The 13893-nt window shown below is 41.5% G+C and overlaps 1 protein-coding gene across 1 annotated transcript in view; it reads right to left on the minus strand.

Annotated features, from left to right (window-relative positions):
• The window catches only part of POLA1 (DNA polymerase alpha 1, catalytic subunit), a 303543-nt gene that overhangs the window by 99248 nt on the left and 190402 nt on the right, over positions 1–13893 (minus strand). The window contains exon 35 of the mRNA XM_081793414.1: positions 7868–7984. Coding sequence (XP_081649540.1) covers positions 7868–7984 — 117 coding nt within the window. The remainder of the gene's footprint in view (positions 1–7867; positions 7985–13893) is intronic.

Here is a 13893-nt window from a genome sequence, read left to right on the forward strand (position 1 = left end):
CACGTGATGCGCCAGTCCCTGGGTTCTCAACCTTGGCGCTACGGACATCTGAGGCTGGATGGTTCTTTGTCGTGGGGCTATCCTGTGCACTGGACTATGTGGCAGCATCCGCGGCCTCCACCCACTAGAGGCTAGCTACACTCACCATGCCACTTGCAGCGTGACAATCAAAAAGTCCCATGTGGGACAAAACCAGCCCAGCTGAGAAGCACTGCTCTAGTCTAACGATGAGCACTCAACTCCCCATTACTGTTGCTCCCTTGCTGATTAGGGAGGGCCACGGTCACAAAGCTGTGGCCGCCTCTTTCTCCCTCGGGTCACTGAAACGTGGAGAGTTTCTATTTCCTCACCTTCTCCATTGGAATAGAGGTCTATGAAAGGTAGGGCCTGTGTCTCCCGGTTTCTTTGTGAATTCCTGTTTTTCCACTACAGTGATTAGAAACTCTGTACATAATTTTCACTACTAGGTCACCTCTTATTTCTTTTAGGTCCAGGGTTTAATAATTATGTTTGTAGTTGTAATTAGTTAATATTTATCAGCAAGTCGTATCACATTTTATGATTTATTATTATGGGCCTGTCTTATGGTTCCCACACTTACTCAAGACTCTTTAGTCAGGATCATGATGTAGAGTTTTACACACTCTCTCCTGACCAACTGCAAGAACTCTATTAAAAAAAATTGTACGACTCTCTCCTTAAGCACATGGCTTCTGGTAGAGAATGAGTGAAAGCAAGCACATTCTTAAACATACCGCTTTAAACTGCAGATTGTCAAAGGAGAAAGACACCATGATTTCTCATTCCAGGGGCCAAAATAGTTACAAAGCCATGAGACCATCAGCATCGGATCAGTAATGCTGTGGTTTTCTCCTGGGGTGAAACCCCTTGTGGAGAAGGGGAAGCCAGAAGCCAAGGAAATTAGCAACTGGTGGAACAGTCCTACACAAAGGGTGCTAAGTAAAATGGAGCAGAGTCCACCTGGATGAAGGCATCTATCCACAGGTACATGCATACATGCACGCCAATATTTTGGAGAAGATAAAAGAGGGAAGGCCAATCATAGGATCAGATGGGTAGAGGCCAAGAGGCTGGCGCATGGCAGAATCAGGATCCAAAATGTCCGCAACGGGACAGTGACGGGCTGGGCAAAGCCAGGCAACAAGTGATGGTCTCGGTCACAGAGAATGCTGGTTGGCCCCCAATGTCCAGTCTACTCTTTTTCTTCAGTAACAAAATAAGCGATTATCTCCATGTGACGAATTTCTGGTCCCCGAAATGTAAGCACGAGTGTCGGTTGGTACTTCCGGAAAGGCTGTTCAAAGAACTGACTTGGTTGGGAGGTGTATCTTTTTGACCCTTCAACCTTTTCTCTGTCTTCTAGCCCTTGACGGCTTGAAGGAACGTGAGCAGCCACCTCAGACCACACTGTGACCTTGAAGATAAAAGCCTGGCACTGCTGGTGATACAGAAGTGCAGGAGGTACCTGGGCATCTGATGGTCCCAAGGAGCCACCATCACAATCCTGGAATGCCCACACCTGAATTTCTGTCATGTGATAAAAAATGAAAGAGTCATAGTGAATTAAATGTTTACTCTGGTTAAGCTACCATTACTTTTGGTTTCCGTTTTGTTAAACACAGTATAACTCCGAGTTGTTATGGACTGAATTGGGTCCCTAAAAGGATATGTTGAAGTCCTAAACCCCAGTACCTGTGAAAGTGGTCTTATTTGGAAATAGGGTCTTGGCACAGAATATCAAATTAAGGTGAGATCACACCGGATTAGCGCAGTCCCTAAACCAATAGGATTGGTATCTGTTACAGGAAGAAGCAAAGAGAAACACGCCAGGAGAAGATGGCCACGTGACTACGGAAGCACAGACTGCACTGTCGCGCCTATAGGCCCAGACCAACGAACACCGAGGATTCCTAGAAGCTAGAGGAGGCAAGGAATGATTCTTCCCTACCGATTTTAGGGGGGAAAAGCCCAGCTGACACTTGGATTTCCGACTTCTAGTTAGCTTCCAGAGCTCTGAAACAATAAATTTCTCTTGTTTTAAGCCACCTACTTTGAGGTACTTTACTACAGTGGCCCTAGGAAACTAATACACTACTAATGGAGTCGTACACACAGGTCTAAATAAACCACTTGGAAAACCCGGGAAAGCACGGCTTGGCAATTGCGTGTACAAAAAAAAAAAAAAAAAAAAAAAAAAATTACGTGTTTAGTATAGGGAATGATCAAAAGGAATTGACACTGTGAATATGGGTGCCAACAGAGTCAAGGCAACCTTAAATTGACTTCATAGATATTTACTACCTAGAAAAGTCAGTAGCAGCAGGTTTATTGTGCTCCACACTAGTGCTAGTGACAGCAATTGAAGGGCTGGGATACAAACTCTAAATAATTATCTAAATTCAAATATCTAAAAAGTTCTCAAAGCAGGCAGAGGTGGTGCTGGGCAAGTGCTTATCAAACACAGGAAGAGAGGAAAGGACCAGCGTAGCCTTATGCAGTACCACTCAGCTGAACTAGGACCAACAGAGCCACAGAACACAAATCTAGGTCAAACGTAAGATCTGTCTAGCAAATGAAAATAAAATAAACTTTAAAGTATATTGAAAAAAGCAATCCAGATGTGCACGGATAGGTGAATAGATAAACACACTGTGGTGTATCTATTTAACAGAGTATTATTTGGCCATAAGAAAGAATGAAGTACTGACACAGGTTACAACACGGGTGAACCTCGGAAACATGCTAGGTGAAAGAAGCTAGACACTGAAGGTCACATATTCTATGACTCCATGTATATGAAATATCCAGAATAGGTAAATCTATAGAGACGTAAAGCAGATTAGTGGTTCCGAGGGACTGGAAGAAGGGAAGGAATGGGGTAAACTGTTTACATGGCACAGGGTTTTCTTTTAGGGTGATGAAAACATTTTGGAACTAGATAGAAATGGTGGTCTTACAACATTTATGAGTGTACTAAATGCCAATGCATTATTCACTTTAAAATGGTTAATTTTGTTATGTGAATTTCACCTTGATGAAAAAAATATATTGAAAAAGAAGGCTAGCATCTGCTTCATGGTAAGAGAAGCTGTATGTAGAATTTAGTGAACTCTGCATCAGCAAACATGTAGATCAAAATCACAACGGACAAGTCCAAAAGACTCTTCATGGTAAAAATCCATGTTCTCCTAGAGCGTAACCGAGGACTAGGTATAGATGTTTAAGACTTTTTTTTATCAGAGCCGTAAGGTTCTGTTCCTGCAGAACTCATAAGTACTGTCCTAAGAGACCACAGTTATTTTCATGCTTTCTTTTTATGCAGAAATAAGACACTGTTGCAGGTAGCCTGGCAACATTCTCACTGTCCCTAATCTACTTATCAAATCAACAATTTGTTCAATCTCAGCCATTTTCAAACTGTAACACACAATGGCTGCAAGTTCATTATTACCCTTCTTCTTCTTTGAAGGCCAGAGCCCTGTGTGGCATACACTTTCCATTATAAAAGATCTTCACAATTTTACAACTGAGGATAACGTGAGAAACACTAAAGGTATCTTGAAGTAGAACCAGAAGTTATTCTACTGCTTGCCTTGTAAGTGGCCTTCAAGAAATTTAGTTGGTAAACAAGTGATTAGAGGGATCTACCACAACGCCTTACACCAGGGGTTGTGCACCTTTCCCAGTGATTTCTGTCACGGCCTAGGGAATCACATTTAGATGCCTTCTCATCTCCACATCAGGAAGAGAAATGTTTGTGAGTAAAAGTTTAATTTAGTTTGAAATCTTAGCTCTATACTGCAAACCAAACAAAACAAACTAAACCTCTGGTTTTGCTGAATTACATGATACAGAATTCCCTGTGGGTTCATCTCACAGCCAGACAGATTTGGCCATCTTAAGCAGTCAAAACCATGTCCTTGAAATAAAAACATATTAAAATATTTACTCTCGAACTTGGCAAAGTCTTGTCTCTACCTCCAGTGTGAAAGAGGGTTCTTTTGACTTAGGAACTTTTGTATATATCGAGGTTTTCAGTCCTGTATTTATGTGGACTTTCTATGTAACAGGGAATACTCAGAGAATATATTTTTAAATTTTTTAAAATATTTATTTATTTTTGGGAGAGCACAAGCAGGGGAGGGGCAGAGAGAGGGGGACAGAGGATCTGAAATGGGCTCTGCACTGGCAGACTAATAGTAATGAGCCCGATATGGGGTTCAAACTCAGAAACTGTGAGACCATGACCTTAGACGAAGTTGGACACTCAACTGACTGAGCCACGCAGGAGCCCCGAGAATGTATTTTTAATAATCAGCAATTTGGATACTGTTAAATTCTTATCAACGTAAAAAAAAAAAACTTCAGTGATTTTTTTTCCCCCTAAAGTTATCTGAGAAGAGAGATACATCTAAAACCCTGAGAACAGGGCACCTGGATAGCTCAGTCAGTTGGGCTACTGACTTTGGTTCAGGTCATGATCTTGCGGTTCGTGAGTTCGAGTCCCCCTGGTAATAGGAGTCAGAAGAAGAACCAGCTTTCATACCAAGTCAATCCTGTAAAGTACTCAAGCCAAATGCAACCCAGGACCAAATGAGAGTAGATTTATTATGTAGGGACTAGACTGGCTTTCCCATCAAAGCTGAACAACGTATTTAAAGCCCCTACCTAGTCCAGCATCACAAAACTCTGGTGCTTCTGTCCAGATATTTACAAATGCCTATTTTTGACCACAGATATCAATTTTATATAATCTACATAATGTGAAACCAGCTTTATAAATAAGGAAATGTCCTGTTAATTGTTCTGTCCCTAGCCCTAAGCAGAATGCATAGGATGTAACAGGTATTCAATAAATGATTATTTTTTAAGTGTTTATTTTTCAGAGAGAGAGAGAGAGAGAGAGAGAGACAGAGAGAGAGACAGACAGACAGACAGAGAGTATGCAAGTGAGCAGGGGAGGGGCAGAGAGAGATGGAGACAGAGGATCCCAAGCAAGCTCTGTGCTGTCAGCACAGAGCCTGATGTAGGACTCGAACTCATGAACCGTGAGATCATCACCTGAGCTGAAGTCAAGAGCTGGATGCTTAACCAACTGAACCACCCAGGTACCCCTCAATAAATAATTATTAAATGAAAGTAATGTATGATTGAGACACAGCACCCTAGAACTAAAGGATCAGACAAGCATAATCCTGCAAAATAGACACTTTAGAAAACGCTAGAGTAAGTACAATGATCCTGTCCATTCTACCACTGATTTTGGAGCTTCTTTGGAACGGTCTCTGGAAAGATACAGCTTTTTCCTTTTACTAGGAAAGCCCAGGAACCTCATAAAGAGAATTAAGAAATGCTCAACTCATCACTAGCAACTCCAAATGGAATGCCTAAGAGTAGGCTCGGGCTCAGGCCCACTGTCAAGGTCCGTCCCTGTGAGGAGCAGCTACAGAGAGTACCACCAACCAGGATGTGCTGAACTTCCAGGTATCCCAAAGGGTCATGTTCTGAGCAGGAATATGACCCATGCAATATGACCCTATGCCATGAAAGGTCCTCCCTGGCAAGAGTAGCTGATAACCTTGGTAAATGCCTGCCTAAAATGTTACCACTTTAAGGTCAAGGATAGGAAGGGGGAAAAAAAGTACTTCAAAATGCCTGTGTTGGCTCATTCATTTTTAAAAAAGATACTACATGAGAAATGATAACCTAACTATCAATAACATCATCGTTAACTGGAAGGTTACCAATCTACTAGCTATCCGTTCTCCTTTTACTTTCTCTCACCAAGAATGGAATCATAAAATCAGCTGACTTTCTAAGAAGTAATTCAATTTTCATTGAACTTGACTTGATGAGCTAGCTGTTTAAAAGGTCTCAAAGGCAACAATGGTTCACGAAGCAAGGCGATGCCTCTGGAGTCTACAAGTGGAGTGATGAGTCACACTACATATATACTTTTTTTCTCTTCCTGCAGCTGCTAATCCAAGTGCTGGGTGGGACGAGACCGACTTAGCACAACAACTAATCCTCACTACGTGTTCCATAGTTTTGGTAAAAAATTATATTCTATTTTGCTAATTATCAAAGATATACAAAATAAGGCAAGGAACAGTTATACTTACCAAATTAAAAATAATGACAACACCCAAATGCTACAAAGGCAGTGGTGAAACTGGTACACTCATCAAGTACTGGCTACCATTTAAATTGGGACAACCCATTAGGAAAGCAGTGTGGCAAAATGAATCATGACCATATTGTATTTAGGCACTTTGATATACACTGTCGGTAAGAATTTGTCCTCAAAAGACATTTCAAATAACAACAAAAATAATGTAAGCAGGAAAAGAGTTATCACAATTTTCTAATAAAGAGAGTGAAGGTAGCCTAAAATGCCCAACAGGAGAAATGGTTGAATTTGGTTTTGGTACTGAAAATGATGTAGCAACACAGACAGAGGCTTGACAAAAGATAAACGTGATACAAAATCCTATTTTCATCATGACCGAAAGCATGTAAAAAAAAACAAAACATTAACGGCAACGCAAAAGAACAAGGCAGCATACGATGGTAGTAGCCATTTGTAGTTACTGACTTCTCGCCAAATTTTGTGAAGTGATCTGTTATCTTAAAATTAAAAGCCATGAGAACTTTATTTTTTCTTTTTTTTTTTTTTTTCAACGTTTTTTATTTATTTTTGGGACAGAGAGAGACAGAGCATGAACGGGGGAGGGGCAAAGAGAGAGGGAGACACAGAATCGGAAACAGGCTCCAGGCTCCGAGCCATCAGCCCAGAGCCTGACGCGGGGCTCGAACTCACGGACCGCGAGATCGTGACCTGGCTGAAGTCGGACGCTTAACCGACTGCGCCATCCAGGCGCCCCCATGAGAACTTTAAAATATTTTCCTAAAACTACCCTTTGTATCAACTCTTTTCAGTGAAAAGATCTGAAGTTACGACTTGATCACAGAATTCTGCTTCTGTGTTAAAAAAAAAAAAAAAAAAAAAGAAGTAGTAGTAACAGGTTCCCTATTCCCACTTTCTTCTCACCAAAATCCTTACAAATCCTTAGGCCAAATTTGGAAAGTGAGGCACATTACAGTCCTTTATTGGTGAGGTTGATTGCACATTATCACATTACAGGTTCTCAGACAATCTGCAATAAGCTTGTTTAACTCTGGCTAGCCCAGAGTTTGCTAGATGTACCTGATCACGAAACCCTCTCTGCAAGGAAGACCTTCAAATATTCCTTTCCCTACAGTTTGTGAAATGCCACTTGGATTGCTGATGCTCCAAGGGGGCAACAGAAGGAAAGCATCTTCATTACGAGCGGTTTCCAGACTACGTGCTCCTTACTTGGAAATCACAAATGATAGCCGACCTCCTCCCTCAGGTGTACGTACTGAGGTAGAGAAAGAGCTGGAGAGCTGCTCATCTACCCTGTCCCTTAAAAACAACGGAATCCCACACAAATGCAACGAACCCTGAAGGGCGCAGGTGTGGGAGGTTTTGTGGCCATTACAAAAGGGGTTCAGACCTAATCCAAAGAGAATGACGGTTTCTGCAAAAGCAGTTTCTTCTGTGTAATTTTGAAGTGGCAACCAAGGAAATCGGAGTGATTCCTATGAGAACTAGTCAGTTTCTCTTTTAGATATAAATATAGTCTTGTTCATGAGGTGAAAAAAATCAAGCATTTATCTCTCTGAAGTCGGAATTTTTAAAAATACATGCGTGTGGTAGTAGGGTGTCTTCAGAGAGCAAATAGCACACATGTGCCCTCCCAGAGCAGGCGAACACAGACCCCCAACCCGTCTACACAGCTCTTTAGCATCACGTGACTGTTACCTCTGGCCGAAGCGTAGCTTTCATGCAGACTTGGCAAAGAGGCCCATTTCGGGAGAACTGAAGGGGAAGGCGCCGAGTTCGATTTCGACACGCTGGCTCCTCACACATCAACCAGCCCTGGAGAGCGGAAAACAGAACAGTGGAGTCTTATCACCACCATCAAACAAATGCAAGTAAAAACCTCCCTCGTTATCAAGACAGATTCCTTTCGCTCAAACCTTCCTTAGAGATTCTGAAATAGTTCCTTACCTTTCTTCCCTGGCATGTCGCTTAGACCTATGCCCCAACCTTAACAGTTAGGAAACGCGTCAAGTTTAAAAAAAAAAAAAAAAATCCCGGGAAATATTCTTCCCTTCTTCTTAATATCTACCCCCGACGCATGCTTACAGCAAAGCCTCCCAGTAAAAGCTTACATGATTACACACAGAATGCAAACTGATGGGACTTTTGGGCACTAGTAAAGACTGTTACCAAAGGAAAGAGTATACCATGTAGAAATGAATGACTTTCCCAACAGCTGACTGACCACTGGCTAGTGGCTTAAATGCTGTGTTCAGCTTCCTTCTCTGTAAAGTAGGTCCAACAACAGTACCTACTTTACAAGTTGTCATGATGTAATATAATACACTTAGCATGCCGAGAGCTGTACCTGGCATCAAAGAAACACTTAAAGTAAGCAATTATTTAAAATTAAAGCAGATTCTTCTACACACATTCTCTGGAGGCATAAAACTGACTGCAATGTTTTCAAGGACAATCTCAACTGAACACTCTTTCCCAGGGGTCTGAATTAGTCATTGCCCATTGCACTGGGCTTTAGACTTTCTTCTCAATTTCCTTCTTCAGTTACCCTCTCCTGCTGCCCTTGTTCGAATTTTTTTCCTAGAAGTGTGGCAACAACACGCCTGTTATCTTAAAGTAGTATTGTGATTGCTAGAAAACATATCTGTTGAATGAGGAAGACAAAACCGCACAAGGGGGAGGAGCAAAGTTCAGGTGCTCTTAGGAAGGCCCCAGGATCTGTGGCTTTAGTGCTCAGTGTGTTGGGCATAGGAAGGCTAAGCAAAGCAGGCTGAAGGGCTGCGGTATAAAGGTGAACAGGCGCATTCCCCTGTGGCGTGGTGTTCCCACCGAGGCAGCGGCAAATTGGGACCCGACTGTCTTTGCACCTTGGAGTATCTGGAGAGGCACAACTTTTGAGATGGTCTTGAAGAGTGAGTAGAAGTTTGGTAGGTGGAGAAAGCAGGAAAGGCCACTGAGGCAGAGGGAACAACATGTGGAAAAGAATGAAGGCCAGAGAGCTATGAGTGATGTGATAAAGAAAAGAATCAATGACATGTTTAACCCCGTTCCCCATTTCTAGAATGACCAATGGTCTTTCCCCCCCTAGATAAGAGCAGTATACACACAAATGTTGCTTAATTACATCAGGGACCTTCACCTGCCACTTAACAGTGCCACGTGGCTTTAATCCAAACCTGCAGGATGTCCCCACTCATTGTTGTGCCGTGTGACCTCATTCCTGAGAATAGGTTCTTCTTGGAAGAAACTACAACCAGACTCAAGAGAGAGCACCCAAAATCACTTCAGTTCCAGTTATGGGTTTTACAGCCAAAGAAAGTATACTCTAGAATATTTTGAGTAAAAGAAAATGTACTACCTTTGAAGATGATAAAATTCATCTAGTCAATACATTCATAAGGAACTTCATTCCTATCTTCAACCAATATGCCGAACTATTTTAATATTTAAACTCTTCAGACAGAGGATCTCAAGGAGTCCTTATAAAACCTTTAATATGTGTCCAAAATTACATTAAATAGTATAGGGAGTAGCCAAAGAAGCACCAGGTAGAGAGTTTTAGGAAATGACAACCTAAATAAGAAAGCGAGGTTCACACACACAAAGATGAAAAGCAACTCAGTATGGTTTGGCTTTAAGAACTAAGTTGTACGGTACCAACCATAAATGCCCAACAACACGGAAAAGGGATGGAGTCGTGTGGATCCTACCTATCTGAGACAAACTACTACCATGCTTCTGAGTCACAGGCAACTATTTGTTCTAATTCTTAGGGCATATACTAGGGCCTATAGCTACACTTTCTGGATTTGAGGCCACATTTTAATATTCCTGAAACTCAGGTGCATTGACAAATGACATGTACACTGAATGACATATTTACATTTCCTTCAAAAACACTGTGAAGTCAAGAGTGTAGTTCACAATCGATGGCCCCTCAGAATTAAGGAAAGCAGACACTTTGGTTTGTGTAGCTTGTCCTGGGCATGGGGGACACAGAAGGAGGTAAGTGGTGCCGACCGCAGCAGGTATTAAATTTTAAATGAAGCCTATAAAATACTAACGGCGAGACCAGCTGTTTCCCAAAGTACCTGTTTAGGCACATTAATAAAGGAAACAGTAGAATTCAAGCAGACCATGTATGAAAAATGCAGGACTCGACTAGTCCTTTATCGTTCATTTGGCTTTGCTACATTATAGTTGCTGTCTGAGGCTTTACACGCTTTGGAATAGGTACCAGCTAATAATGCCAACCACAGTTGTGAACACAATTTTAGAAAAGCAAGCAGACAGGAAACAACGATCGTATTTTGAGACAATAAGTTACTAATTATTGGGATAGAACCTGGAAGTTAAAATTACTCTTTAATTTTTAAAAGATACCATTCAAAAAGCTCAAGTTCTCATCAGATGTTTTAGAAACTTGATTCCATCAATTTGCTAGAACTTCATGACTCACTAGAAAGCTGCCAACTAGGGAGATGCTAAATTGTCACCTCACCTGTTTCTAAAGCAAACACCTAACTCTATCTCTGACACAGTTACTAACTAAATGTCCTTCCAAATCATATAGAAAACAGATAATATAATTTGTCTAGACTTCCTACCAGTTATAATTAACATTAAAGAGGTCTTTTCTTCTTTGTCACCTCTCTATTCAGTACTTATTTGGGTTTGTTTGTACTTACTATCTGTTAATCTCCCTTTACAAATGACAACAATAACTAGTGCTATTATGCATGGAAATCACACATGCTGATAACTGTGTGAAGGGAACTAGGGCTGCAAAACAGTATTAGGAGCCTGTAACTCTTGATTCTTCTTGTTTTATTTTGATAATTAAGCTTCTGGTCATGGTTTATTTTAAACAAAACTCGTCTGTGGGGGAAACAGACCTTAATCATATTCAATACATGCTTTGCTTCCATTTGACTTTGTCAAGTACATTTTGGTTAACCCTTTGTTCCCCCAGCAAATATTAATGGACTACGCTGGATCTACCTTGAAAGAAACATCTGTGTTGTTAAAATTAAGGAGGCCGAGCCTCTGAAAATATTCTATGATGGGGCCAGTCTTAGTTACAAGATTTCATATTGAATTATGCCCTTAATGGGTGATAAAAAACAAACCAAATGCAAGTAACTAGCATTGAATAAATTCACTTTGAAGCATCGCTCACAAACACAAAACTGAGCTTATTTTCATTTCCCATGATGGGAAAAAACTTACAGCCCAAAGTTACATTGCCAAGTCAACGGCCAAAAAATTTAATGAAGTATACTCCTTTGTAAGTGCAACCTCTAAAAAGGGCTGGTTTTTATGAAAATCCCCAGAACCACCCTAAGGAAGCCTGCCAACAAAATATGTCATTTTATTATGCAATGCCACACGTAAATGCCAAACTGTCACAACCAACAGGAATAAGGTCATTAAGTTTTCAGATGCCTACTTCAACCACATTTATAAGTAGGGGGTTCAAAAGAGGTGAAGCCAGCCTGTCCAACAGCAAAATAAACCTTTACCAAAATACGCAAAGATCTGTCACCTGTTACTTTAGTTTCAGCATCACTAATTCCTTGAAATCATTGTGTACGAAACTGTGTCAAATGCTGATTGGTTCTGATTGCTAAATTATATTTCTGAGGTCTCAACTAAAATGGTTTCTGTCTGCACATGCTAAAAAGGGATCGATTTCCACTTGTAACTGAGGCGTTCCTGGTAGCTGCACCTTAAACACAAACTTATTCACTTGTGTACATTTGTATTTTTAGAAGGATGCACACAGAGAAATCATCCAGACCTGGATGGGTAGCACAGAGGAGGCGCTCAAAAAAAAAAAGTCTGAATAAATGAATGAACAGAAGCAATAAAATAATACACGGGAGCAAACGTATAGAAAATAATAAGGGCCTAAAATTCCCAGGAGAAAAAAAAATGCATCGTTCTCACACCTTTGAATCAAATATATGGTGGGTCCTTCTCCTCCCTCTTCCAATCAGTCACCAAATCTGTCCACTGGCCTTGCAATCCCATTGTCGTCAACTCCGCCAAAGCCCAGACCTCAAGGTGGATCTACTCTAATAGCCTCCTACCTGGTTTCCCCAACCCCACTCTCTCCCACATCCAGTGTAAAGACTTGCCGAGCGTAGCTTCCCAAGGGCCCTCCACTCCCTCCCCTCCAGTGGTAAGCCTTCCATAGAGAAGGTATGCTTTGGCCTGGCTTTCAAGTTCTTCCAGCCTCATCCCATCCCCCTTTCTCACATTCCCTTACCCAAACCCTTCGCCCCACTGAATTGGTTTACTCACCGCCCCCACCACATTTTGCCTACTACCAACTCCTTGCCTTGGCTTACGCTATAGAATCTCTGCCTAAAATGGCCATTCCTTGAGCATTACTTCCACTCTTCTGTGAAACTTCCCCACCCTCCAGAAACTTCTCCCTCTATCCTGGTGCCACTGAGCATACAATGCTCTGTACTGTCTCTGAACAACCTTATTTTACTTCCTTAACTGGAAACTCAGGCCCAGGGGATGACCCACTGTGGATCTGGTAGTGTCCTCCCCTTTGTGCAAAGGTTCACACTCAATGAAGAATGCAGAAACGAAATTATGAAAAAGTGCACTTGAACACAGCTTCTCCCCACCCAGTTATTATGGGGTAATTTTACATAAGTCACTGAACTTTCCTCTGAGCCTCCGTTTCCTCATCTACAAAACACAAGGCAATAATATTTACTCTATTAGAGTTGTTCAGAGCCCACAACAATGTTCATTAAATGTAAGCTATCATTATTACCCTCCACACGCCTCCACTACTGGGGAACATTAGTGCTGGGCTACAGGGGGCAATGCACTGGTGAAGACGCATTATTCCAAGCAGGGAAGATTCTGGTCGGTTTCCACCTGGTGTTACCAAAAATAGAGAGCAATGATGATGGATAACTGGTTAGATTAGGTGGAGGTGCTTTTCAATGTGATCGCAAAATAACAGAACTGTGCAGTCAATGCAAGTGAACTTTCCAGGTCTTTCCTGGCAAAACTGTACTAGATTTGAAGTTGTAGATGGCAGAATGGATGGTAAGGGAAGAGGAAAGCGTCTCTGCTTTATTTCAGGATTCAGAGATTTTCAAGACACAACACCCCCAGTAGTGCACTGACGTATGATTTAGTTGAAATTGTCGTGGCTCTCCAGGAGTGCAGGAAGAGCAGCCAGGAAACGTGCTCTTCCACAGTTCATCGTATCATTACTATTTTTCTATAACAGCCATTAACTGCTCCTCTACCCAAACTCTACACACTTTGAGAACCAGATCCGCTTTTCACCCAAAACCATTTATAAATGTTCTGGGGCTCCCTTGCAGTCACTTTTTTCTGTCACAGAATTATCCCCAGTATAAAATGGGTCTTACAGACAGTGCACAGTATGGGCCCACAGCTGCTTTTCAAGAATGACATGTTGTGATTTGGGATTTCCAGAAATATCAAAAAACAAATTGCTTTCTGACCCACATTTGCACCCAAAACTGGGAGAAAATTTTCCTAAGATCTCCAGGGGAAGTTTTAACAGGAACATAATTTTGCTTTTAAAGTTAAATCTTCTACACTGCAGCATGCTGGCCTGTCAAAGAGTGATTATTAAGTCTCAGAGAGGTGCCATGGTAGGAGATGAAAGAGCAAATCAGGAAAAATACATATATAAACTATTCACTGAAGTTAATACAAAA

The sequence above is a fragment of the Panthera onca genome, chromosome X (genome assembly GCF_046562875.1).
Source record: "Panthera onca isolate mPanOnc1 chromosome X, mPanOnc1 haplotype 2, whole genome shotgun sequence".
Classification (NCBI taxonomy): domain Eukaryota; kingdom Metazoa; phylum Chordata; class Mammalia; order Carnivora; family Felidae; genus Panthera; species Panthera onca.